Here is a 27,644-nt window from a genome sequence, read left to right as displayed (position 1 = left end):
AGCACAACAATTATCCAGCTCTGGATCTCAGTCTGGAACATGTTGGGATAAAGTTTGATAATTTAGATTGACAGCTACATGATGTGATAAACCTTCAATGCTTTCCTTTGTCCAATTTATAAAAATTAAAAGGACATGGTGTTTTTTTTTATATTTACACCAATAATACAACGGTCTAAAAATCTCCATTATATTGAGCCATATAAAGATCTTTCTGTGTCTGAATTTTGCCACTGTTTGGGCTCATTTCTGTGTAAATGGTCTCATGAAAACTAAGTTCACACAAGTCAAAAAGTTCATAGCTTACTATTTAGCAGTAGGACTGGACCCATTTTATACTTACTTCGTGTCTACAGGTAGCATTTCTGTTAAGAGACCAACTTTAGCCTGAATAATTAGCCAGTTATTACAACTTGTTTTAAAGAGCAGCGCAACAACAAAGGATAATATTCAGAGCAAACTACTTCTAATTTAGTGAGTGTTAAGTCTAAAATGTCAAAGTGAAATAATAACTGCGTTACTGAAGGTCACAAGTAAGAGTAATAACAAAAGTTACTACACTTTGGACTTGTTTTGACTGAGAAACAGTGCAGCTACACTCTATCGGGGTTAAAATATCCTGAAGCAGCGAATGCATCATTTGGAAAAGTTCCAGTTTGATTAGGCTGATGAGCTCCACCTGTGGAGTTTGGGAGTGGCTGCAGAGAAGGACAGAGACCTGGAAGGAATGCTTTGGAGGGATTTAAAAGCTGCTGGATGAAAACCAGTGAAAGGACACCTTGAAGGAACACCTACAACTAAAGAAGACGCAACTGAAGACCTCGGACTGCGCTTGGTGGTCAGTGGAGTGTTGAACGAAGCCGTTTGACCAACCTGGTGTGAAGCTACTTCCTGTCAGGTTTGATTCAATGGAGGCCAGGTGAGCTAGCAGACCAGAACTGTTTTTCAGTGTGCTCGCCTTCCTTGGCAATCATTTACTTCCAAGTTGAGAACTTTGTAAATACTGCTTGCTGCTACTTTGGAGATGCTGTGGACTGAATATTTTATTTTTAAGCAAACAGGGTTGCCTTAAAAACGGCATTGTGGGTAAGAAAGTGAGATTTTTGTGCTCGGCTAGTAGTTAGCTGTGCTTTCCTGTGTTTTTGTATTGAAGTTATTAGCTGTTGTCAGAATGGTAAAGGAGTTGCTTTCTGTCTAAAAGTTGCTTTGATGAGTGTAGCTGTGGTGATTAATGCCTTTCTGCTTGTATTTATTCGTTTTGGTGAGCAAAAAGCTTTTCTTCTTGCAAGCTTCATGTGGGCATGAAAAAGTAGACATGGATACAGTTTTAAAGTTGGAGAGTTTTGTGCAAATGTGTATTTGTATTTTGGAATGAACTGTGGAAGCTCTGAGCATTGATACTGAGGAAATTAAAGTTGACTGAGGACTGAATAATGAGGTAATTACCTCTATGGTGTACAGTTCTTCACAAGAGGTGAAATCACTGAGGGAATGCATTTTCAATTTTAGTTTGCGTCTCCATACATTGTGAATTAAACTTTGTAGTAAAAAAAAAAAATAAAGCCATGTATGTAACATTGTCAGCAGACCTATTAAATACGCTGAACATTTAAGCACTTTAAAGATGTGTAGCTACACAGAAAACTTTCTCTGATGCAGCTCAGGAGGAAAACCGGTGAATGTTCTTGGTAAATAAAATCAATGTGTTGGTTGAGGATGTCTTTGAACAACGGCTATTTACCACACTGCGCATCCACACATTCCTGTTTGAGATAAATCAGCAGAGCCGCACAGAAGTTAAGCAAAATGTTCACCCTTTTAAATGAGAATAAGTCTTCGCACGCGGTTTGTGAAGCTGTCATAAATAGCATCATTATGAGCTTTACCAGGCAAGAAAGTTTGTACTATGAAAGTCACACGGCTGTCAGCAAGAAGACTAACTAAGCACTTTCTGCTCTTGCAGTTTAATTTCAGACTTCTCCTTTTGGGAACCTAGCACCTAGAAAATGTGCAAGAGGACCAAACCTCCATGCATTAAAGCTTTTGCAGAGTGTCGAGACAGTCCTTCCCAATTTGTGTCCATCATCTCGCTTTGTACACGATTTTATGTTTAGCAGTGAGATTAAGGTGAAAATGCAGAAGAAAACAAACTGCTAGGAGTTATTAGAGGTTTGTTGCCATGCGGTAATATCTGCTACCTTGCAGACTGCTCCTGCTTTTGCTTTCTCTGTTTCGCTTCCAATCACACTGTTTAATATCGAACAGGGATAACATGGCTGAGAGCTTTTATGAGGAAAAACGAGTAATTGCTACCTAAACTTAGTAACTGGTTGTGCCACCCAAGGCGGCAACAACTACCATCAACCATTTATGACAGCTGGTAATGAGTCGCTGTGGAGGAATTCAGATTTGTTTTAATTCACCCACGTTGGGGGGTTTTGTGGGTTGTCCTACAGCATCCAATTTGGATCTAAGCCTGGGTTTCAAAACATCACTCTAACCTTTATCAGTTTTTTAAATTATTCAGGGGTAGACTTGTTGATGTTTTTCTGGCTGAGCACAATTCATAGTTCCACCTGAAGCAGCAAAGCATTAAACAACAAACGTCATGTTTGACTGCTGGTGCAATCTCTTTCTGAAATGCTATATTCAACCATTAGAGAAAGTCCTAGTCTTGTCGCGTCGGACCGTGGAATAATTTCCCGATAGTTATGGGGGATTGTAATGTGAAACACGCTTTCTTGTTTTTGTTGTTGTTTTTTTTCAGTATTTTTCATGTTTTAACTCTTCAATTTTTCTTATCGTTGACTCATGAACTCTGACCTTGAGTAAGCCATGTTAGCCCTGCAGTTGGCTTTTGAAACTGAATTCAGTTTTCCAAAAACCATAGTTTTAATATCGTATATCTTCATTTTGTAACTTTTGATTGAGTCTAAAATCAAGTACTTGGTATATCTCTAATGTTCAGACTACAGTCATTTACAGCATCATTATATCTACCATGATACACCGTATGTGAAACGTTATGTTGCCATGGTGACATCTGCAGAGGATCATAACAGAAACTGTCATAGTATGAAGCTTAACAGATAGAAATCAGCCCTGAGGCAGATATGTTTGCAAATCAAAGCTTTAAAATCTGCAGAGACCTTGACCCAGGAATTTACCTTGAACTCTTCTCCAACGAGAGCTTTTCGGGCCCGGTAAACCCCACGCCTCTCATTCCTTCAATGTATCGTGCTAATGAGAAACCACACAGGAATGGCCAGGTAATCATGTGGAGCTTTAAAGTGGTGGACTGATACCACACCGAAGTGCATTAGGGCAGTAATAAGACTAAGCTGGGCTTGGATCATGTCTGACACATTCCCCATCCCTGTGAGCTCTAACCATTAAATCGATTTCCATCTGTGAGTCCCGGGTCCGCTCCACTCCGGCGAAAGCACGGCTGGTTAGCCGGGGATTTGCAAGGTGCGGATGAACTTTGAAGATGTGAAAAGAGATAAGATGCAGTGCTTGGACCTGTGTGGTTTGGTTTTCTCGTCGAGTCTGTTTTCTTTTTCAGCTGCATTACGGTGGAGAACAAATGAGATGAAGCACTTTGTTAAATCTGTCTCTTTTTTTTAAACTTGTTTTCCTGTGAAAATATTCCCAAAGTGTGCCTCCATTAAATATTTTCACTGCCTCACTAAATATAAACAACTTAACAACATGCTGCAAGCATGAACGACATAATCCTTGCATTGAAAAAATATCTAACAAAAACAGTTCCTCCGATTTGTTCCACAAAACAACTGAACTAAATCATGCGGAAAGTTTTTATACAACTAGACTAAATCAAATGCACAAAAATGAATATATTTTGACAACTTTAACCTAAAGACCAGAATGTCTGGTGGTGACACCAAGGTTATTTTTATAGATCTTATGATTACACATCTTTAGTTGCACTAAAGGACCATTTTTGGAGGCTTTCTTTTGCAGAAACACAATTTTTATTTTTGTTTTTATGTTGAACATGTGCCAAATTCTCACCCATAGTGAATCCAGTATCATTAGTTTTTGGGAATGATTTGTTGGCTTCTGCTTTGAGAACTGACCACAGGTTTTGAGTTGAATAAGATGTGGAGAGTTCCCAATTTAGAGGTCCAAAATTTGAGTAAGTTTGTCTGCTAATTCGCCTTATGCTGCTGTACGCAAACAAGGTGGAACCTGTTTCCCAATAACGCCATTGAATGCATATTTACACATCCGGGAAGCACTTTGCTATCACCTAGTGGTCAGAGTTGTGTAATTTTTGTGTAGATATTTGGATAAAGATCCTCTCAGCTGTTTAGGCCCTATTGTTTTGTCCTGGCTGTGGTTCTAGGTAAAACTTGATCTTTGGCTTTCCCAGATGCCTTGAACGATCAGACTGCTGAGTTATTGGATAAATTGTCTGCTGTCCATTCTTGTACTTCCTTCAGAGTTGCAGTCTGTCCAGGAGGCTTTTCTTGGACAGAAGTCGCTTCTTTGCTGACCTTCTTGTCATAAGGTTGTCCAAAAGGCTTCTCATTGCTGTGCTTTTCACTCATCTGCTTCCAATGTTGAACAAGTTTAAGAATGCAGTAGCAGATGATTTTAGATGTCCTAAATCACCTACACAATCTGGAAGTTCTCAATGATCTAGAAAACAGTTTTTTCTATGATGTTCCACTCTTCTCCCAGACTTGTCCTTCCAAATAGCTTCACAAAAGTCTGGAAGTTGGCTATCCTGTTTGTTGTGTAGCATATTCTTTGACATGTTTTCCTTCCACCCAATTTCCCACAAATATGCTTGTGGGAAAGTACCTGACACACGACAGCGATGTAATCCTTTAAAGTCATTTTTTCCCCAACAGTTTCCGGTCGTGTTGATCAGAACCTAGACATATTATTTCTGTGTTAAAAATCCATCCTGTTGGTCTTATGTAGCCTCCTTTGATTTTTCCAATAACTGCAACTCAATAAAAACTCACATGCTGACTTGAAACATTCTGTCATGCTTGTGTGTGTATAAAACCATCTTGTATCACCAGCGAGTAATGCATGCAACATTTAGTTGCACCATGGAGCCTTACAGTTTGCAGTGCTTTTCTTAACAACCAGCAGACGATAGCACAGGCTAACTTCTCAGAAGTAAATAAATATTATGAGAAATGTTTTCCCCAAACACATCAGAAATCAATTAGCTTCTCAGTGTGCAGTTCTTTAACCCTGAGTAATGATCACAGAACATCATTGTGGATAGATAACATAGATAACATGAGCCCTGGCAGCTTTCATCACATATTTTTGTTACACTATTATTAGTTTAAGATGAAAATATTCAGCTTAAACCAGGGAGAGAAATCTGCAAAAAGCAACCACATGTTTCTGCCTGGCATTATTAAAGATTTGAAAAGAGATCCTTTTGATGTTTCATTACTTGTATGGCTAAAAGATGGAAATAAATAGAAAATCCCACTGGAACAACCAACTTTTTTTTTCAGGTTTAAAATAGTAGATGTTAGAGGTGGACTAAAGGAGAGATTGATGACACTACATTTTGAACTTTACATCCTTGCACTTTTCTGACAACATGTATAGAGTTTAAGCTTTCAGATTTGTTTAGTTACTATTCTACCTTCCACAGCATCCAACCCTGACTGGTATTCAATCAGTAACGGATATTGCAAACAAGTTTGTACTGCAAACCCGTTGTAGGAACACTACATGCAATGCATTTCTCATCCTTGCTTCAATTAACTTTTGGAAATGTGGGCACTTTAAGGGGACTTGAGTTAATGTCATGCAGGGAGAATAACGGGGATTGTCTGTGTGTGTCTGTCTCATGCTGCGAACGCGTGTCAGCAGGTGGCAGCTCTTCTGAAAGTCTGAAAAAGCAGAAATTTTCATCCCCCGCACCGGCTTGTTTGGGATCGGGCGGTCTCCATTGTTGTGACTGCATCAGGAGAGCAAAATAATGCATAATTCATTGTTTACCTGATGGACACAAAGTCTAATTAAATCTGCACAGCGTCACCCGCTGTGACAGGAGTGTACTTTCTTTTTCTTTCCCCCCACTTTTGCTTTGTTGTGTAAAGTGACATAAATGTGTCACATTAATGCCCAACAAAGACTTAACTGCTTTTTGCAGCTGGATCTAATTCTCAGCTTCCTGTCAATAGATTGCAACACAGATCCAAGCTAAATTAAAATAACTCCAAGTAATTTTATTGGCTTGGCAGAGAGTGAGTAAACATGGGAAAAGGCAATATTATTATTTCCTTAATTCATAGAAGCAGCTTGTGCAACAAGCGTGGCCCTGCCTGCCTGGTGTTAGTTCATACGGAGCAAGATCCTCCCCTTTACATGATTCCTTATTAAACCTCTGAAGGAGCAGAAATATCCTGCCGTCTCAGAACTATTACATCGGTTTGGTGAGGTGAACGCAGTCTGCCAGAGTCGAACAGTGTGTCCTCATTCATTCCCCCACGCACTCCCATACACAAAGCGCTGTGTACAAACCTACACTGTCGATCAATATCTGTCCGTTGGGGAAGTCTTTTCAATGGGATTCAAATGACTTTTTTTTCTCTTCTTTTTTCTTATTTGTGCGTTCACAAAAGGAATATGAGTTTTTACCAGCAGCCGATGTCGCCTTTTATCTCCTCGATAAAACCAGTGAAGGTTTCTGTTGCATATTTTCTTTGCTTTCTCTGGGTCTCATAAAACACAGCCTTGAGGGTCAAGCAGTAAAGAGCTGCACTGTACAATTTAAATTACGTGTGGTTGTAGAGGTATAAAATGTGGGAATAAAACTGCTGCTACAAGTTATTCAAATGTTGACATGCAGGAGCAACTGTGAAAGTAAACCTTTTGGGCTTCTTGGCACTCAAACAATTACAATTGCTACATTGTTAGACGGAACGTTTCTTGTCTTTTGAGATATTATTGCGATTTTGATGTGTTTGTTGTATATGGTGGTGTCTTGCTTTGTGGTGTTTCCCATTTGTAAGAATCTGTTGTGTTCCTTAACTTGCTGGCTGGCTTAAAGGTCTGTGATTATCCAGAAAACTGCAGTCGGTGCACCTCTAGTCTTTATCTTGGCAATAATGCCTCAGTAATACACCGCACCTCTCCAGCTCTGTGCTTTTGTTTGCAAGAAACATAAATCTTCACAACCATCTTCTCTGAATCTACTGCCGAACCTAAAGTGTTGCCTGAATTGAGTTTGAGCATATTGGAGTGAAACCTAGCGGCCTTGCCTGCATGTGAAGGAAAATGGTATCCTAGTCGCCGGTGATTGCATGTAATGTGTCTCTGAACGGCGCAGATGGCTTGCTGGAGCTCATCCTTGTAGTGAGGTGCTTCAGAAATGTTACAGATGCGGGTCGACCAGCGTTTGGAAAGCATTTTTAGCCTCGGCTTCATCCTGCATGGCACAGACAGATGGCTGCTGTTCATCACACGCACATGCCGTTTTATTTATTTAAGCATTTCTTGGAGGCAGATAAAGCCCCAATGGTTAAGTCCCAACGAGATGCAGTAAATGGATCATATCTGCCTGTAAATTAACTGAAAGATGCAGCTGTTGTTGTAAGGGGGGAAATAGGTAATCCATTCAGAAAAAAAAGTGCCTATTCAACTTTAGATCTTGGCTCATATTTGGTCTTACTTTTTCCTCCCGTATCATAGTAACCCAGATGGCTGCTGTCTGTTTCCATGGTTACAGTGTGGGGAGGTTGGCTGGAAGAGGCGGTATAATGATGCACATGTGCCAACATGTGAACGGGCTACAGCCGGAAAGTGTGTCTAAGTTTTTATCTGCTTTCCTTTTACGGTCTCACAAGTGCAAAAAGTGTTGATTGATGTTTCCAAGTGTTACCGTCGGCGATACGATCACACACTGATGCAAGCGGGCCAGCTTTTTCTTTCTTGAGGAGGGAAACTAAAACCCCCAAAAGGAGCTTGGGACCATTTCCAAAGTGCATGCCAAATCGGTTTAATTACTTCATCTCAGTCTCACTAATATTGCAGAACAGTTTAGGAAATTGACACTTTTTTGCCCATTTTGCTGCCATTAGTTGGTTTTAGATACTAATTTGCCCATAACTGTGCAAATCTACTTCACGTTTTTTCTTCTTCTTAAGGACATTTGTTTCTGTAAAAGTCTGTCAGTATGTAATTCAGCGCCAGGTGAACTGAGAATTAAAGCAGAGAAACATTGCTAGAGTGACGCAGCTGGAGTCGCAGAGAGTTAACCGAACTGCTATTTTTATCTTGAATAATGACACAAACATAAAATAATTTATTCCATCTTGTTGGTAGCATATTTCTCTAAAGACTAGAAAACAGCGATAGGCTTGGATTAATTGTGAAGTACTTCAGACAAGAATATAGTGAGACTAATCAGCAATGTCAAACTGGACTTCAGGGATCCTATAAAGGGAACAAATTGTGATATAATAACCACTGAGGCACTGATGTACATCCCATTATCATTTTTCAATTGCTCCACATCGGCTATAACAAAAAACTTTTCGTCTTATATACTGATGACTGTAGCTAAGCTACAGAAGTGTTCACACCGCTTGAACTCTTTCAACACAAACTTGAGGTTCTGCATTTAAAGCAGTAAGTAACTTTGCATATTTGGACTCTTGACCTTTGTAAAACAGCTCAATCTGAGTTTGTCCAGATTGAGCAAAGTCCAGGATGTCTGGACTTTGACTAGGTCATCAAATTACCTCAACCTTTCCCACTGTAGTTCTGGTTGTGTGTTTAAGGTCGTTTTCTGGATTAAAATATGAGGTTGTTTTTTTTTTTTACAAATATTTTTCTGTTTTGTCCCAATAATAGAAAAAAAATTTCAATATTGCAAATGCTGACATTATGATGATGATGATGGGGATTCGTTTCATGTCGTTTTAGCCACCTCCATGTTTCACGGTGTGGGCGGGTTAAGTATCTGATGGAAATTTAATGTGGTGTAAATATCAAAAAAGGCAGAGGTTCAAGAAATCTTTTATTCATTCATTCATCTCTATGCAAGCAAAGCTTCTGTATCTGAGTCAATGACTGCTGGTGGGAAGCCAGCAAGGAGAAAGGCCAATATTTGGAGACGACTGGATTTCTACCAAATATTTGCTTGGACGACAAGATTTTCACTCTCTTGCTTCAGAGCTAAAACAGAACGGGATAAAATATGAACATTATCTCCTTAAATGTCCTATTTATCTTTATTTGAACATGAAACTTAAACTAAATGATGGTTGGTTTACAGTGAACTTAGTATAATTACTTTTAGTCAAAAGGGATTTGCTTGTTTGTGAGTTTGTAGTAAATTCTGTTTGCTTCGTTGGCGTCTAGTTTTTCCAAAAAATGGCGACTGTATGGAAAGAGAAGAGGGACACATTTCAAGAGCTTCCATCTCTGGCATCTCAGAAATGCTGTTAAATCCACTAAGAAGCGCTCATATTTTGTGCGAAGATTAACCTTTGTGTTTCAAACACAGTATTTTAAATTTAAAAATATTGAGTTCTTCATTGTTATATATATCGGCGAGGAAACAAATTTTATGATTTTGTTTTAAAAAACGTTTTTATAAGTTTACATTTGAATATAAAACTGAACTTCTCTGGTTTTAGATGAATGTTTTTGATGCATGAATGGAGGCTGAAGTTAAAGATTGGTAGAAGGATCCAAACTAATTCATGTTTTGGTTAAAGTTTCCTGACATTTCTTTTGACTTCACACTTTGTTAAAGCAGTAGGTATTTTAATAGCTTTAGCTAGCGTTGTATTCGAGCAGCTTCACTTCTTTTTACCTTGTGGAGTTTTTTCCTGTTTTTTGCTTTGTTTTACACCTGGATTTGCTTTTCATTGCCACTCGTATGAGTCACTGCATCCTAATTATCTATGCTCTTGTTTTTTTTCATTGCCAGATTCTTGTCTCTGCTTTTACTGCGTACATCCGTTCTTCATGTCAAAGTTAATTCTTCAGTCCTTGGCAATAAACTGCTTCCATTTATCGGTTCCTTTTGGTTTAATAAATAAAAATTATCCACACTCCTCAGCCAGCTGCCTCATGAGCTGAATTTGGGTTTGGCTGAGCAGATAAACACAAAACATATTTGGTAATTGTGCAATAAGCATCCAACTATTTAGGTTTGAAATTAAATGCTGTGTAGTTTTTATTTTTGTGACCCATCAACACACACTGACTTGATCTGCTTGTCAGGTAGTACTGCGCATTTATCTTTCAGCTTGACAAACTGCAGTTTCTTTTAGTTTGGATGCCTTTTTTTCATTATTTGAAAAAAAAAAAATATGTACTTGCATATCCTTGAAAATTAACTGGATCAAAAGACCAACACTGCATCTCATCAATCTTGGCCCGATTCCGATTGGTTGCTTTGACATCAGAGCCGATTAAAAAGTGAAGTAAAATAACGCCGTCTTCGTTTTACAAGCGCAGTAACCACCAGAGCCACAAGATGGCTGCGTCCCGATGAACACCACGCCTCAGTGAGCTCAAATGTCTTTGTCAGAGCAATGTCTTCTGAAGACATCACCAGCAGCAAACAGCTTGAAGACACTGCACTCTAGATGGCTTTTACTCAACGCAGAGCAATAAATTATTTTCCAGCACATTTGCTTCCAAACAGCCACTGAAGACACCAGGGCTTCCCCCCTCGGTGGTGAATCCGGCAGCCCCTCGTATTCCATGCACAGATCCCGGGAAACGGAGCATATGGGAGCCTGAGCGCTCAGCTGGGATATGTGCATCAGCATGCACACACGAGGCTGGCTGGGCTTGACAACGCGTAATGCATTCGTCATGCCAGCCGGGCCAAGCAGGCATGGAGGGTCTTTCTCCCTAATCAAGCCCCACAAGGTGATTTGATAATACAGATGGGAGCTGTCAGGCTTTTCTGGAAAACAAAGACGAGGAAGGAAAAGAGGAGTAGGATGAGGAGGAGGAAGAGGGTGGGAACACACAGAGGATGACAAAGAAATCAAATGTGCTCCGTGGATGAAAGTTTCTCCTGTATGAGTGTAAAATTGAGGTTAGTAGGAAGATGTAAAGGTGGATGTTTCATTCTCTGCACATATAGGAAAGAGGTTGATTTCTTTTGAAGAGCATTCTCACATCTCTAAGAGATGAAGGTGACAAAACGAGTCATCCGATAAAGAAAATAATTGCTATAATTACCATTATATGATGACACATGGAGCAGAGCTAAAATGCTTTATGTCCAACAAGCAGATGCTAAAAGCCCTGGACGGAGATGTTTCCTGTCTAGAAATCTATCTATCTATCCGTAAAGCACATCATCTGGGGATAAACACTGCCATCATCTGCACTGATAAGCTATTGTGGGGTATATTTAGGTTTATCCCCTTAAGGTTGTCCCAGTTTCCATATGCGCCAATGTGCTTTTGCTATAAAAGATCAGCTTTGCACCACATGTTTCCATTTCAGTGGTCTTTCAGATGCATTCACCCCAATTTCTAAGGTGAATGGGTCTCAGAGGAGGGATGCTGGCTCTCTATAATCCCCAGGTTTTCTCCAAGATGTATTCAAAGCTGCCCAAATCGGTGAGCGCTGCTTATCTGTCTGTTTCTGGGCTGGCTGCATGTCCAGGGGTTTCCCCCCGCACATGTTTAAACATGTCCGGGCTGCCCTGGAGGAACAATGCACACGCACAAAAATATTTCCACAATTTATACGTTGTAATTATGCATTGTTCGAAATGCTGCCAGTGCCAGGGCTTTCCAAATGACTTTGAGCCTGAACTTGGGTTTGTTGCCAAACAGTGTTTGGCACTGTAGATGCTAGTTAGATACTGACCAATAAATCTAGTAGGAATATAACTGGCTCCAATCTGTTTTTTATAGGGATATTACATCATTGACAAAGTTATGGTTGAACTGTTTAAAAAGCAGGGCTAAATTTAACCCCTGTAAGCTGTTCATTTATGAAACTTCACATCTTATAATCTCAGTAAAAGCTGTAGCAAACAGAACTTTCATTAGTGCCACTTGTGAAGATGAGGAATACATTTCCTCGTTTTGATCCTTTTTCTTGTTTTCAAAAATAAAAATAGTATTGATCTTAATAGATTTTTTTTTTACAAAGAAAGCGGATTCACATTTTACATAGACTTCAAATTATAGATGTAGTAATCAGATGCTTCTCAGAAAAACACCAGTGCTGTGCCATGGTGCATTGCCCAGTCAGTGGAGCAGAAGATTCAGCTGGAATCGAACCAACACCTCCCAGCAAGCCTTCACCGACAGACCCCCAGGGTTACGGCCAGCTGATGTGCACATGCATTTCAGCTCCGCTAGCCATGACCTCACAGCAGAGGGAAAAAAAATTACACAACTCCATGGATGCTGGTGATCCAATGATTTAAAAAAAATCCTGAGGCTTCAATTACTAACACAGAGCTACTGAAATGACACCAATTCAGGTTATTAATACATCATGTTACTCATTCTGTGACATGCAATCTGCCATCTGGTTTGTGCTCAAGGCGCCGCTGCATGTACACTTAGATGTGCTCAAAAGACTGCAATCTTAGAAGTTGTCTACAAACAAGGGAAAAAAGGAGAAAGTTGAGCCTCAAGACTCTCATTAATAGATAAGCTCGTGTGACAGTTTTACGAATTTCTCACCCTTGGGGCCGATTCATTTGCTAAAGAAACCTCAAGGCAAAAAGTTTCTATCAAACTTTTCCTGACCCTCACAATTACTTGACAGCTTCATCCTGGACGGCTTCATTCCAGATGTCTGGCTGATAAATGATTAGATTGGAAATCAATTGGTTATGACGATGATAGCCAAATGCTCACCTGTTTTCTCCAGTTATGTTCTCAAAGTGTGACTTTTGCGAGTCTGAATGACTATTTGTGATCCAGGTTGGATTTAATTTGTCTGATGGGGAATCATATTTGGTTTCAGGCTGAAAAATTCTCTTTTCGTTATGTTTTGTATTGAAAGTTACAGGAAACTTAAAGAAAGAACACCATTTCCGTAGATCATTATGGAGAAATATCTTTAGATCAATGGACTTAAGTAGTGCAAATATGAAAAATCTGCAACAGACCAATTAATACAATGATATTTGACTGAAAGTATTTAGCATTTACATTTAGCACACTTGGCTTCCCCTAAAAAATTTTCCAGATAAATTCTAAACTTTTGTAAACTTTCAATTGAATAAAGTTCAACATCTGTGTTGAGGCTTTTGGTTATCAGTAGTTAGACGTTTACATTCATGCTCTTATTTTGAAAACTGTTTATGCAACAGTTCTGTTTTCTCTCTTAATACTTTCTCCCCCCCCCACCCCCAATAACTTAATTTCTAAGAAATAAACATACAGGAGCAAAATAAGACGGACGGTAAAGAACAAAATCCAAACATAGATGCAGTATCTAGGAGCAGCAGAATCATTTTACAGATTATTGCATTAAACATCTTGAGCATTGAAAGTTCAATGCTCAATACACGTGCTAAACACAACCATTAAATAGAAATTACAATATTTAAATTGTAATCCATCATCATCCAGTTTAAGTGTTTAGCATTGTATTATCGAGCAGTTGCAATACAATCTGGTAATCACTTGCATCCATCTTGTAGCAGTGTTGCGTAGTGATGTGTAAGGTGTCAGAGTTGTGACTGTCATGCTGCAGAATCTGTTTGACTTGATACGGCCTGCCAGCTAATAGAGACGCTATAGCAGAGGGTGTGTAAAGAGGCCATGCTGGAGTGTGTTGCATCCAACGCTGGGTATCGTCATCAAGCTATTGAAATGCAAGGGAGATGTCAATTAGTAACACTGGGGTTTAGTTTTATCTCTCCTGCTCCATTCCTTGCAGTGTAGAACTAGAACTTCCATTAGATGTTATATGTGGAAGAAAAAAACATCTAGAATCACAACATAACGGACTTTTAATGTATGTTTAGGCACATTAGAGCAGAGCCTAAATTAGGTGATACATTAGTGAAGCAAACACTTAATTCCCAAAAGATGCAGTTTTAATAGGAACACTTTGTTTCAATAAGCAGAAGCCAGTATGTATGGGTTACACAGAAAAGCATGCACGGAGAATAATGCATGAATCATGGTGAATTTTTCATGAAAAGTTTGCTCTCCCGCCTTATACAAGCTCTCCCCTAAAGCATCTATGCATTCTGAAATGTCCGTCTGTCCTAACATGGCTCGTTTTCTGCTGTACCTTATTTCACATTCCTGCATCAGAATAAACAAGTCAAATGCTCCTGCAGAGTAAATTTAGCCAAGATCCTTGGTGCTGACTGGAAATGCTATTACCTGCCATGGTAACTCTGGGAGTGCTTGAGGAATCAGAGCGCAGCTTCTCTGATTTTAGGACTGTAAATCTTTCTTCTCGGGGTGGATTGATGGCTCTGCCTGCCTCCAAAAGGAAATGAACTGGCTTTATTAGCCAAGGTGACACTGAATGATGAAAAGCGTGGTTTTTAACTTGATTATTTATACTTCTGTTTTTTGGTTACATACAAGCCGCAGGATGGAAAGAATGACGGCTATATATCACAAGGTATTAACACCCCGAGAACTTTTCTAGCTCAGAAGCACCAACCTTGACGACAGTCCAACACAAAACGTTGCATAGTTTTGAATCAGAGGGAAAATGTAACATGGGTTTCGATTATTTTGAAACTTGATGCAAATGTTAAATGGTTAGAATAAATATCATTGCTACATAATGTAGTTTATCACACAAAATATCAATATTATCCATTTAAGTTTGCTTAAAGGACACTGGATGCTCATGTTAACGCCGTTTTTTTATTTTTCCATTGCAGAGAAACCGACCGTCATCGACGTGGGAATCTACGTCAACAGTATCGGACCCGTGTCGTCCATCGACATGGTGAGTCGGGTTTTCTCCATCCTCTCGCCTGCAGGTTTTACTGCAGCCTGACTCCAGAGCCTCATCAAACATGAGCGCTGTCATTTCTCATGTTGCATTTGGAGGTCGTCTGTGCCGCCACAGATGTTTCCATCGCAGTACGAGCCAAAAAAGACAGGTGTGGGTTTTGGTTTGCTTGATCAGCTTGGATCAAGCCAGAAAAAGAAAAAAAGAAAAACAACTAGCCAGTTTGGGTTTTTCTGCAGATAATCATGAGAAATCAAAGGAAAAAAAAAAAAAAACGGCTTTGAATACGTTTTCCAAAAAGACCAGAATGCTGGATTAGAGGCACAGACAAAAGCAAATTGCTGAAAGTAAAAGCCTGATTTGCAACAATAGGAAAATAACTGCTTCTCAAAGCATTAGGAGTTTGTTCAACAGCCTCTTGTTGATTATTATACAAAAATCTGTTCCATCACTGTCAAAACATTCAAGTAAGTTTAATTTTTCTCCAGATTACTCGTCCTCACAACATAAGTGTATGGCTTTGCAGATATTAGCTGAGCTAGATGTGATAAGGAATTAGCCAGATGTTGAGCTGCTACTATCGCTCGGCAACGTGGAAGAAAAAAAAAACCTGACGACATGAGATCCTTTAAACATGTTGTGAAGAGCTCTAAACTCATTAAAAACTAGGTATGCACCTGTTAGACTTAGCTGCTGAATGCATTCAGATTTAATTTGATCAAGTGTTGTGTGCAACACCCTTCACATTTATTAAAAGATGCACAGATATGGAAGAAGCCTTAGAATGAATTAATTTTTTATTGTTTGAGACTGGAAAAGTCCCGCCTTGGATTTGATTGCTTTTCAGCTAGGGGAAGAAAAAAAAGTTGTTTTAATGATTCAGTATTTACAATTAATTAACTCAACAAAAAACAATAGCACTACAATGGAAGACGACTTCGTGAAAGTATTACTAGCATTGCCAGTGAGTGTTGTAGCTAAATATTTAAAGGTGGTTCTTCAAATTTAAGATTTCCAGCTGGACAAAGTCGTCCCTAATAATTGGAGTGCTTTAACATGCAGCCATTGTGAGGAGGGACATTTAGGCATACTCCCAAAGTGAATTCAATTTGGGATGCAAAATGGTGGACTCCAACTCACAGTTCATTAACTTGATTTTCTACCCTGCACTCTGAGGAGCCAGCAGGCTCTCTGATAGACACTAAAATCTGCAGTCAGTGTAGATCTGGGTTTCTGGAACCCTTATTACAATTACTGAACCGCTGCAGTAAACAGCCTCTGTTCGACTCTTTCTTTTCTTTTTTTTTTTTCTTGGCTGTCCCGCTTGTCAGGGTTTGTGCTTCCCGTGGTGGAAACAAGTGCAGCTGATTATTAAAGCACCCAAAAAAAAAAAATCTGAGGCAGCAGCAAACACAAGAGGAAACTTAGTCAGAAAAGTCTGCTTTGTATCCTGATACCAGAGAGAAAAATGTTGCACAGGCTTCATAACAGAAAACTCTGCACAACTGAGACATAACTGCAGCTCTGTTGCAATCAAGTCCAGGACAGGATCTCGTCTCTGCCAGCAACAAAAACCCTATATGACTCCTCATAGGAACTGTTTGTTCTTATATTGTATTTTTCCCCATAGTTTATACTCTGCAATAACCCATCCTCCCTTTGGGTTTAATAAAGTATTATACAGTTCAATAAAGCTGTGAAAAGTATTACATTACATTATTCTGACTGCATCATTAGGAAATATTTATATTTTCAGCAATTTAAATCTTCTTTGCAAGAGGGGATATTAAGTTTTATTAAGTATGAACTGGTTGCTTCAAGTTTTAAAGAAAAAAACTTTAAAAGATGGTAACCAAACACATCCACACTGCTTTAACTAACATCAGTTTAAAAGATTAAAAAATATGGGAAAAGGAAACAAAGACGGGAAAGTAAGGCGTATTGTGTAACTAATGATTAAGATCAAACAATCAGGTGTTTAGCAAAAAGTGAATTATGTCCATGTCTAGTGGATGTGAAGAAATGGCAGCATGTTAAAAAAATAATAGAAAATTTCTCCTTTTAGTTGCATTTATACATTCAACCTTGTATCAATCACAAATCTGGTCATTTTGAATCAGATCAGGTTCCCCAAGTCTTAAAAGATAACGAGCAATTATGATGTTTGAATATAATTCCTGGAAGATCTCACAAGCATCCGGCTTTTTTCTAAGAGTCGTTATGACATTTTACGGATAAACTTTTCCCACTGCAGTATTTAGTCTGACACAGAGCAGCAGAGCCACCACATATTCCCACTATGATGCTGTTAGGATCAAAAGCTTCTGAGCCAACTAATTAGGGCTTAGTTTCCACCTTTTCCTTTCATTAAATGTTCATATGACAGGCGCAATGCAAGTTACATCAATCAGCGTGTCACATCGTCTTTAGCCACTTAATGTTCAAAGCACATCCATATAGGGCGTTTAAAAATGAATATGCATCCAATGGAGAAACATAACCAACACATTAATATTCTGCCCTCTTTAAATCATGTTCATTAAATATCTTAGGTTTAAACTCCAGCAGTTTGACATCTCCAGAACTGATACGAAGGAAACCAGTTTTTTGACCTATTTACAGTAGCTTGTAAACCTTTTTATGACCCTGAACTGTTTCACATTTTGTCACGTTACACTCGTAACGTGAAAAATGGGGGAGACCAACTCAAAGTAAAGTTGTAGCCTAGCTCCAATCGCAGAAGGGATTATAAATGATTCTAACCATCTTCCTGTCAGCCTTTCATAAAGACGTGATTGTGGCGCACATGACGAATAAAAATAATCCCGTCAATGGATTGGTCAATCTCTGCTACTCCTCCAGAGATTCAGCAGATCTTCAACACAACACAGTATGTCCCAGACTTGTTTTTAATACTGTTTGAAAACTCTGAATATCCATATTTAGTTTCTACAAAACTGGACACCGACAGTCTACACCTCATTCAAACATGAGAGCTGTAACCTAAAGCCTCCTGCTGCCTGTAGTGGGTCAGTGGGGCATGACTGCGTTGTGGAGCTCAGAGCTCCCGTCCATGAAGGAACAGAGTCCCGCTGCGACATCCCGATTATTTTCCCCCTGTGTAAGCACTGATTGGCTCCACGGTGCCAGTGTATGCCGATCAGTGAGACGTGAATCCCCAGCTGCCTCCAAATTTGACTGGAGTGGAATTAGCACCACGTCACAACTGGTTTCTCCTCCCCTTTTCCAGTTTTCTCTGCATCAGTTTTGTTTGGGAGATATTTCAGCGAGAGCGAGAACAACAAGTATCCTCTGACTGGATTGGCCTGGTTTCCCTCTTTGCTTTCTGAAGCTCAACATTTGCACTCCGCCGCGCTCCGAGTCCGATGCATCAAGAGTAGCGAGATCTCTGTTTTACATGTTCACTCGCTCCTCGGGCCCGAATGAGAGTTCCACATGAAAAACCAGGTCAGTTCCCCAAGGGTGTATTAGATTCATGATCCATATTGATACATGCACTCACACACACTCTCAGGAAATACAATGACACAGCTCCGCAAACAACAAAACTCCAGGAAGCTTCTCATCTACCATCGTGCAAAACACATTATCTTTCTTCATTTGGTGCGGTGGTAATGGGCGCTGGCTGGGGCGATGCAACAGCAAATGAAGCCGATGGTAATTTAGGACGTACTGTGATGAATGGTGGAGTGATTAACCAGCATTAGCAGCTTTAAAACTGGGAGAAAGTGCTCAGTTTCTCTAGCTGGCGCTGGGAGAGCCTGATAACAGACAGCAAGTTAACTGACAAAGATGCACTCTGACCTCCACACCACATTGTTGACGGCCATTGATTGGTTGCTTCATACGGAGATGCTACCCAATCATTGAACTCATCATGGCTGCCTTTTTTGTCCAACAAAAAGCAGGATGTTTTACAGTTGTGTCCAAAGGTTTTGTCAATACGTCTGATTCCAAACACACAAAGATGTTGTAAGCACAGCGCCTTAAACTCAAAAGCAAAACATGAATGAAACCAAATCAACTTCCAGCGGGGACCACTGGTGATCTAACCTTTTTGTCATACGAGCCAAAATTGCCGAGTCAAAACTACTTGAGTTTACTTGAGTCTAAAAAGTACTACTTTTTTTTTTTAACCTGGTAGACTATAAACTAAACATGCAACATTTAAATTAACCGGTACAGAAAACAGTACATTTTCCGAATTATCAATCTGTAGTCTTTCAAATAAATTTCCCGACGATATGATTTTCTTAGAGTAATAACCCTCCCAGTTGTTCTTTAATGTGTTTGCTTCCACTCTTCAAGAAAAAAAATCAACAGATTTGATCAGTTTACTCAAGTCTGCTAATCTGTAACCTGCTCTACAGCTAATGGCCGCCAGTCGAAGACGAACTATTCCTTTAAAACAGCTCATAGCACTTTACCACTTAAATCTGACTTAATGTCGGAGAAAAAAATCTGTGTGGAAATGGATAGCTGCTATTATAACTCCTCTGGTAGGTAGCTGGGTCACAGCTAATCTTTAGTGCATTCAGAAGAAACAAAAACAGGAGAAATCAATCCTCAAGCAGAGATGCTGGAAATTGCTCAAGAGGCTGAACCACTGGAGGCTAAACCTGTCATGATCTTACCATGTGCTCCATCTTTATTCAGTGCTCTTCTCCAGCAGCAAATGGAGGATTTAATGATGTAAAGCTGTGCAACGACCCATCTTCTCAGAGGTGAAATGGATTGCAATTAAAGGCGATGGTTGTTGGGGAACATTAGAGCTAAAACTGTGGCGGCTGGACGCATGGAGTGCAGGTAAAACCTGTTGGCTTTATGACCCGTACGAACCGATTCACCAGTGCAGCATAAAGCGAGCAAATGACTGGAGTCAACAGTTTGTGAAGATAAAAACTTAAATAACTCAGGCTTGGATTGGATTGAGACCATCTATGAATGTATAAGTCTTGACACAGATTCTCAACTAGATTTAGGTCTGCACTTTGACTAGACCATAGCAACAAATATGGTTTCCAATCTAGAATTGTTTTACAATATTGGAACCAATGTAGATTTTAGGCCCTTTATAAACTCTGGTATCTAGGAATAAGGGGATTGGATTGAGATCACACATTGATCTGCATGTCTTCATTCACTACACAACCACAGAAGAGAAATATTTAAATTAATTGCAACATTCACTGCAACTTTGATTTTTTTTTCTTTTTTTTTTTCAGAAAAGTCTGAGTTGCTAACAGATTTCACAATATTGCAGCAACGATGTGGAAATGAAGCAAGTCAAGTTAGAACTGCTTTTGGTTTTGGTCTGTTTAAATTACTTTCAGGTTATGAAGACTGATTTGTCCAGTTCAGACAGCTGTGTGCATAAATGCAGATAAATGTTGACATAAATAACCTCTGAAAGTCTGTCATTATTTGACAGATGTAACATTTAAAAGCCACGGATATGAGTGTGTTTGCTTGCACTGAGACAAAAAGCACCACTCTGCACATGAAGATGAAGTTGTTGGAGTATGAGCCTTATGTCATTCCTTCATGCTTCAGTGTTTGAGTCTCAAGTACAAGTCGTGTGTGAACGATTCCAGACTGTATTTTTTTCGTTATCCTCTCAGCTCAGATCACATCTGCTCATCGAGATCCCTCTTCTTTCCTCCTCCTTCCATTTTGTGCTCCTAGTGGAGGCTTCAGAGCTCATCCTTCCTTTCCTTGTTGTCACAAATCCTCGCCGTTCGGGTCCGAGATCAAGGTCGCCCTTCGCCGAGATGAGCCGGCGAAATTAGCCGACTCTCCAGTCCTCGACTTTATCGACGGCAAACACATTTATCACGCCGTGATTAAAAGAAAGAAAAAAAAAAGACGAGGGACAGTGACTCAGATGGAGAGGACAGATTATTAGTCCCACTGGCACACCATCAGTCCAGCACAGCTCTGTCATTCTGGCACAGAAACCCTCTGTTCATCAGCCTGAGCATATCCAAGATGTTATTACTGACCCACAGCAGAAAGCGGGTCACAACAATGCAGTGCAGCCAGGTTTATAGCATGTTGTCATCAGGCGCTGACAATTCATGCTTTTATTTTGTTTTGTTTTTTTATTCGGTTTGAAGGTCGTAGCGAAGAAACGAGGAAGGTAATCAGCTGTGTAATTATTTTATAGAGGGAGTTTAGAACAGAAACTATTTGATTTTTTGTTTGACTTGATATATAATTTATTCATAATAAATAACTGTTTCCCCTAATTAACTCATTGTGTATGAAAATGATACATTAGTAAATGAAATTATGATTAGACAGAACTATTTTGATAGTTTTGTTCAAGTCAACCTCAGGTAAACTAGACATCGCTTTTTGACTAGGCCTAGTCAAAGTCTGGATGTTGATGCTGATGCTATGGAGAGCTGGTTTTATAATTGAAAATGTATGTAGCAATTTACTGTTTTGATAAGGTTTTTCTGTCATGATGCAGGTTTTCAGTGTTCCAGATTATTCTCATCCAATGTCAGAAGCTGATTAAGATTAGATCATTATATCCTTTCCTTCTTAAAACCCTAAAACTGGAAAAAGTGAATGCATAATATTAATATATTTTTGTAAGCATTTGTGCATTGTTAGCCAATTATCAAAAGATTCATCTCTGGGATTGGAAGAATATACACCTTAGTCAGCATCTTAAGAGCCTTTGTTAAATTTCAATTTACTGTGGCAATTAAGAACTGGTAATTTGAATTACTGATCTTCATTTCAGATTCCAAAAAACAAAGCCGATGTTTATCTTGCATTTCTGTTCCACGAGCAGACATTACCTGGATCTAATTTTAACAGACACATTGAGCTCCTTCCATTTCAGTCAGATCTGATTTGATGCTTTATACCCTGCGGCTGTACTTACACGATTGAGGCCGATAAAAAAGGTGTGTTTTTGCATAAAAGCTCGCTCAACGCAGGCAAACACTAAATCTGTCGACCAACTTGAATGTCCCCTTTGAATTATTTAGTTTGGCTGTGAATGAAAGCTGGATGCTTGACTCGCGGATTCTTGTTTTTGTTCCATTCATCCGTTGAACCTTTGGTTTCCCATGAAACCTTTTTTTTCTCTCCCCTCCCGAATGGAAGAAACGGCGAATCCTCCAGCCGCAGTAAAACTTACTGAATAATTAAGTCCATGGAGATTGAAGGACTTCCTGACCCTCGGAAAACACTGAAGGAGCTATTTTTGCAGCAGGGACACACACACAGGTTCACTTAGACTCACATTTGAATGTAGCCATCCATCTGCCTTTGATAAACACACACGTGCAGCGAACACACATCAAAGGCTCCAACACTCTTCTGAGGAGAGTCTTGGAGCTAGAAAGGAACATTGTGTTTTACTCCATCTCTGCTCATTTTTATGCACTGTTGATGTTTTCTTCACTTATTTGAGCCAACTTGCTGGTATAACAATCCGCATAACTGTTACTGTGATGGTATAGTCTGTATTGCTGTGAGTCACAAGGTTTAACAATTTATCAAAGATTTTACCTTTTGAGAGGAAATGTACATGAAACGCACTTGGTGTTAAAAATACACTAATGTATAACTATAGATGCAGCAACTTTGCTGGAAAATGAAAATACCTGATCTCAAATCTGCCTTAGTTTGATTTACATCACAGAATAAAAATAGCAAAACTATTTTTTTTGCTATTTTTATAGAGGTGCTTAAACTTAGTGATTACCGGTTAATCAAGTGTGTTTGATTACCAGCACCTGGCTGCTACTTAACTTAATTTCTCTCAAAACAGTTAAAGTAAAAGTTCTTCACATGGTAAATTAGCATTTTGAGTTGGTTTCTAAAACTAAAATCTGGAAACTGCATGAATCATTTAGGAAAAAAAGCAATGATATTCTTATATCCATTTATATTATTGATCAACTGTGTACAACAATAGAGTTAGACTTGCAAAAATCTGGCAAATCTTCATAAGCCTCAAAGAGCCAAATAAATGTTCTAAAAGCAGCTCTTTCTCTAGCCCACAGAGCATTATATTCATCACTGCGGCACCGTTATCGATAGCATTTTGCAGGAATCTCTGGTTGTGAAAATCGTGGTCTCTCTGCTACTTTTATTGGGTAAACTTTTCTGTTGCCATATCGATCAGCCACCAGGGAGAACGGAGCCGGGAGTTCGGTACAACTTCAAGCCACGACTCGTCTTGCTCTAATGTTGGCTTATTAGTGCTTAATGCTACAGTCTACAGACAGACTGAGCTGTAGTGTTGATTTTTAGACTAGATTAGCAGCCATAGTGGTATCTCACCAGCTGCCTGGGTTATTGACTTTCTGACAGACTACAGTTTGTGCACCTGTCTGATAGAGAGGTCCACAGCAGCAGCAGCACCGCGATGAGGGATGGTATTCTCATCTTTTCTCTGCCAGCATATCTTTGAGTCCTGTCTTCAGAGAAGCTCAGGTGGCTCTGCAGTTGTGGGTGTGTGCTGCTAGCAAGGCAGGACATTTAGGGCACAGAGCTGTTTGATTGCTAGCTCTGGATGCTAGTTGTGGATTTCAGGAATACGAGTTAAATAAATATAAAAGATGATTTTCTGATCGTCATTCAAACTTTATGGAAGTTTGTTGTTAACCATTTTTATTCTGGTGTCATTTCTTGCTAAACTACTCGAGCTTCAGTCACCACATTCTGCAAGATCCTTGGAGCGGCTGACACGACAATTGTATTTTCAATTGAACTTGGGTCATAAATATTTTACTTATATTGTGTTTATCGTTGAAAATTCAGCCCAACAGGGTCAGTTGGTCAAGTGCAGAGAAAGGGATGAGGATTTCTGCAAAAATAAATGCCTGTCACCATATTATGTTATCCCATCAAAGGGTAACAGGTGTGTTGGCTGTGAGAGTCAATTCTGGTTGTTTGGCGTCTGAGGCTCAGGTGAATAGGTGGAAGGAGTCAGAACAGTGAGTGACAGGAGACACGGTCCGATTATAAAAATAAATGGTCTTGAGGAAACAACTGTGACACTCAAACAGCTGAAAGGTCTCCAGAGGGCTCCGACACTTGAGGATAACTCTCAAATTTCCTGCACTTCAATTTTAGTCCAAGCAATAAATAACCAAACTCAACAATTTTGGAGAGCACATTTACTCGATAAAAAATGTCCATGACAGAAAAATGACTGTCAAAAATCAGCACAGCCATCTCAGTGGACTTTCTTAATGAGACTGCCTCAATATTCCTGATGCTGAATTTTAACATCAGTGAAGAGAGTCAATCAATTGTCGACAGTAATGAGTTTTCAAGACCGGCACAAGGTCCCTTTATTTATCAGATGATACTTTACACCCACAAGGACTATTATATAAGCCACTTGGATGTTTCTTAAGGGCCACTTGATTCTCTTTAGTGTTTATGAAGCTAACTTGTTGTTTAGGCAAAATTGGAAAGCGAAACAAAAGGGAAAAAAAAAGTAATGCGAATGGTGTTTTCACTCAGATTTGATGAGATGCAACAGTGTGCGAGTTAACAGCAGGAGCACAGCGACGGCTCATGAATCAGAGAAAGCAGCTCGAGCAGAAGAGTCTTTGTCGTCGTGTACAACGGAGAGTTTCCCAGATGTCACACGTCACTTTAAAGTGCTCTTTAATGTAGTCCCAGTACGTGGGTGTACATGTGAAATTTTCCCTTTGCGGAGGTTTTTTTTTCTTCTTTCTCTTTTTCTGTTCCATTTTTGACCTTCAGTGATGCTTTTCATTTTGGAACAAGGAAACCGAGGCTGAAAATTCATGAGAAAAGGTTATCTAATTGCAGCAGAGAAGGTCAGGTCTTAGGTTTTCTTTTTTTTCCTAACAGGACGGACATTAAATGGTGTCAGGAAAAAGTGTGCTCAACAAGATTTTGAACTGGATGAAAAACTTCCATATTTTAGATTTATATTCAAATTAGCCTCACAAACTTGTTGTTGGTGACCTTTTCAAAGAAGTGTCTCGTACTTCAGGTAGAGTACGCTTTGAACTCTCTTTTCTCACAACTTTTTTGCAATTTGTGTGGTGCTTTTTTTAATGCCATTAACTTCAGTCAGCTGCAAGGTTCACTAAAAATGCTTCAAGACAAAATACATGAACGGAGTTCTTGGTGGTTTCGGGTTAAAACCAGATTTATAAATCTCTCCACAATTACAGGCTCCACTCTTTAATTTCAGAAGTTATTTAGTAATAAAAAAATAAAAAGTTAAATGAACAGGTTTACATACTTAGGGTTGTGATAAAAGGGGTATTTTTTTAATGGCTGACCAAGCTTACAACCTCTTATTTAATTTCCTTTTCTTCTTACCGAATAACCATTAAGATGACAGTTCAATGCTCTTCTGACCATATCCATAGTCATATTTATCAATTTCTACAAAAAATCTTACTCTTTAAGCATCTTAGTGTGATTAAATCTTCACTGGTGCAGACAAAGCACCTGCGTATTGCAGCATGAGCTGAAAACTATTGTTCATTGGCACAACATTTAAAAAGCCTTAAACTTTAAAGCAGGGAAGCATGTGTATAGTGCTAACTAAACATTTTATGATGATGGCAATATGAACTGTATATATTTCTAATACCTAAATGGGGAGAATATACAGAGTACACTTTTAATAAATGTACCTCTATGTGGACGGCACCGACTGAGAGGCATGTCTAAAATAAGAACCGCCCAGATTCTGACAGACATGCTTTGCATATTCATGCTTAATGTGTTTGTGAAGTGTAAGCAGTTGTGTTTGTTGCCTTTTTGAGTCGTGTCAAGTCTTTGGGACTCTGGTTTTTATCTCGACATCCAGCTGTAGAGCTGGGTAGGAGTAGCTTTCAGGATCCCCAGGAAAAAAAAAAAAAGCTTTTCAAAAACTAATTACTTGGACTTGGAGTTCATTATATCACAGTTTACAGCCTGCCGTCGCTGCAGCTTAAAAGTGACCAGATTCAGATTGTGTCTCGATTAGCTGTGATTCTGCTGAGGTATTAAAAAATGACTGGCGATTATGAGAGTCAGCATGTATCGATTTGCTGACACAGGAATTATTTCAGCTTCACTAAATCATGTTTGTAGTTTCTTTCCTTTGCTTCTTTACACCTGAATCTTTAAATAATTCACAATCAATCCTTCATTATGTTTCAACACCTAATTCAGTTTAATCACCCACTGGTTCTTTTACAATTCCTCTATTTTTCACTCCTGTTTTCCACTCCCTTTTCCTTAAAAATCAATTTATACAGAAAATCAGCATTTAAAGCAAGACTCTTTACCAGCGAACGAATTGACTTAAGCTTTCACTGATTAAAGGACCATTTCTGAAGTCTTGGGAGAAAAAAATCTTCAGGTAGATTGAAAAAGGGCTTAAAACATCAACACAGTCGCTCAGATGCAGCGATATGCATGAATATGCATTTATGATTCCATTGCTATTTAGCTATAAGATAGCCGCTGTTAACCTTATTTAAGACAAACATGTTTGGCTAAGCAATACCCAATTAACGGAATGAGAAAAGAAATCAGGAAGTGGAAATATCCTCGACCCCAATCATAATTTTAAAAATCCAATTACATACGTAGAAGTGATCGGGTGTAGGAGGTTACAGCTCCCAAGTTTTAAAACAGCACTCTCTTTTTCAATTAGCAAAACCAGTGGTTTTATTAGAAATGACGAATTAAATCTAAATCGTCTTTATGTTTTATATTCACGAGCCGTTTCCTAGTAGTTTTTGGGTTGCTTGTGTTTAGTTTAGAGCATATTTAGACAAGGTGTCTATGCTTCTAGTATGCTTTCATGGGCAAAATCACAGAGAGAAGCAATTTGGTTGGTTTTTTTTTGCACATTTTTGAACTTTTATATCTGTCCTGGAATTTTCTTTTTTAACAAAAACATCTGCACCTTTACTGCAGTCTGCAGTAAAGGTGCATTTAGTGCAGAAAACTGGAGATGGGTAGATTCTTGTGCTCAAAAATGAATAGTGACTTTAAAGGTATTGCTGACAAAGAATGTTTGAATAATTCATCCTATTTTCTTATTCATTTACGAATGAAAATCCAGAAAATGTTGCATTCTTTAAAATTTCTACAAATTATTTACATATATTCTGTACAGAATAGCATAACATACTCCACATTTATTCAGGAGACAAATACGCAGGCATTTATATGGAAAAGCATTGTGAAAAATTTAAGAGAAATCGGCAGCTTGGTGCTTTTAATCAAGTCTTTTATTCACAGACTGTGATTAGTCTCAGTACATCTATTCAACCCAAAGTTTTTGCAGTTTTCTTTAGGAAACAGGTGGTGTTGGCACAATGTTGGGAAGGAAAATCGACAATAATGATCTTAGAGAAACAAATGATGCTGCCCATCAACCTGGGAAGGGTTATAATGACTCTGCTCTGTTTTTGTACATCCATAATGCAAATTTATATAATTTCCCAAGACCTGATTCTTTTTACAAGCTGAAATATAATGCTTACCTTTATGCAACTAAAGGTCAGGAATCAGGAAACATTTTAGAGCTTCTGCTATTTTAACAAAAACAAAAAAACTGTTTAATAAGAATATTACATTCTGAAACCTTTTGAAATCCATCTCACAAACTGGCTTGCTCAATCTAATTAGCAGCCTACAAGGCTGACTAAGTTTTAACAGGAGTGGTA

At 39.0% G+C, this 27,644-nt stretch overlaps 1 protein-coding gene across 1 annotated transcript in view; it reads left to right on the top strand.

Moving 5' to 3' along the window:
- LOC103141432 (gamma-aminobutyric acid receptor subunit gamma-3-like) overlaps positions 1-27,644 on the top strand; it is an 82,677-nt gene that overhangs the window by 13,303 nt on the left and 41,730 nt on the right. Inside the window, exon 3 of the mRNA XM_007557075.2 lies at positions 14,864-14,931. Coding sequence (XP_007557137.2) covers positions 14,864-14,931 — 68 coding nt within the window. The remainder of the gene's footprint in view (positions 1-14,863; positions 14,932-27,644) is intronic.

Source organism: Poecilia formosa, unplaced genomic scaffold (assembly GCF_000485575.1).
Source record: "Poecilia formosa unplaced genomic scaffold, Poecilia_formosa-5.1.2 Scaffold83, whole genome shotgun sequence".
NCBI classification, from domain to species: domain Eukaryota; kingdom Metazoa; phylum Chordata; class Actinopteri; order Cyprinodontiformes; family Poeciliidae; genus Poecilia; species Poecilia formosa.
The sequence above is the reverse complement of the archived record's forward strand: the minus strand, read 5'-3'. Positions and strand labels throughout refer to the sequence as shown.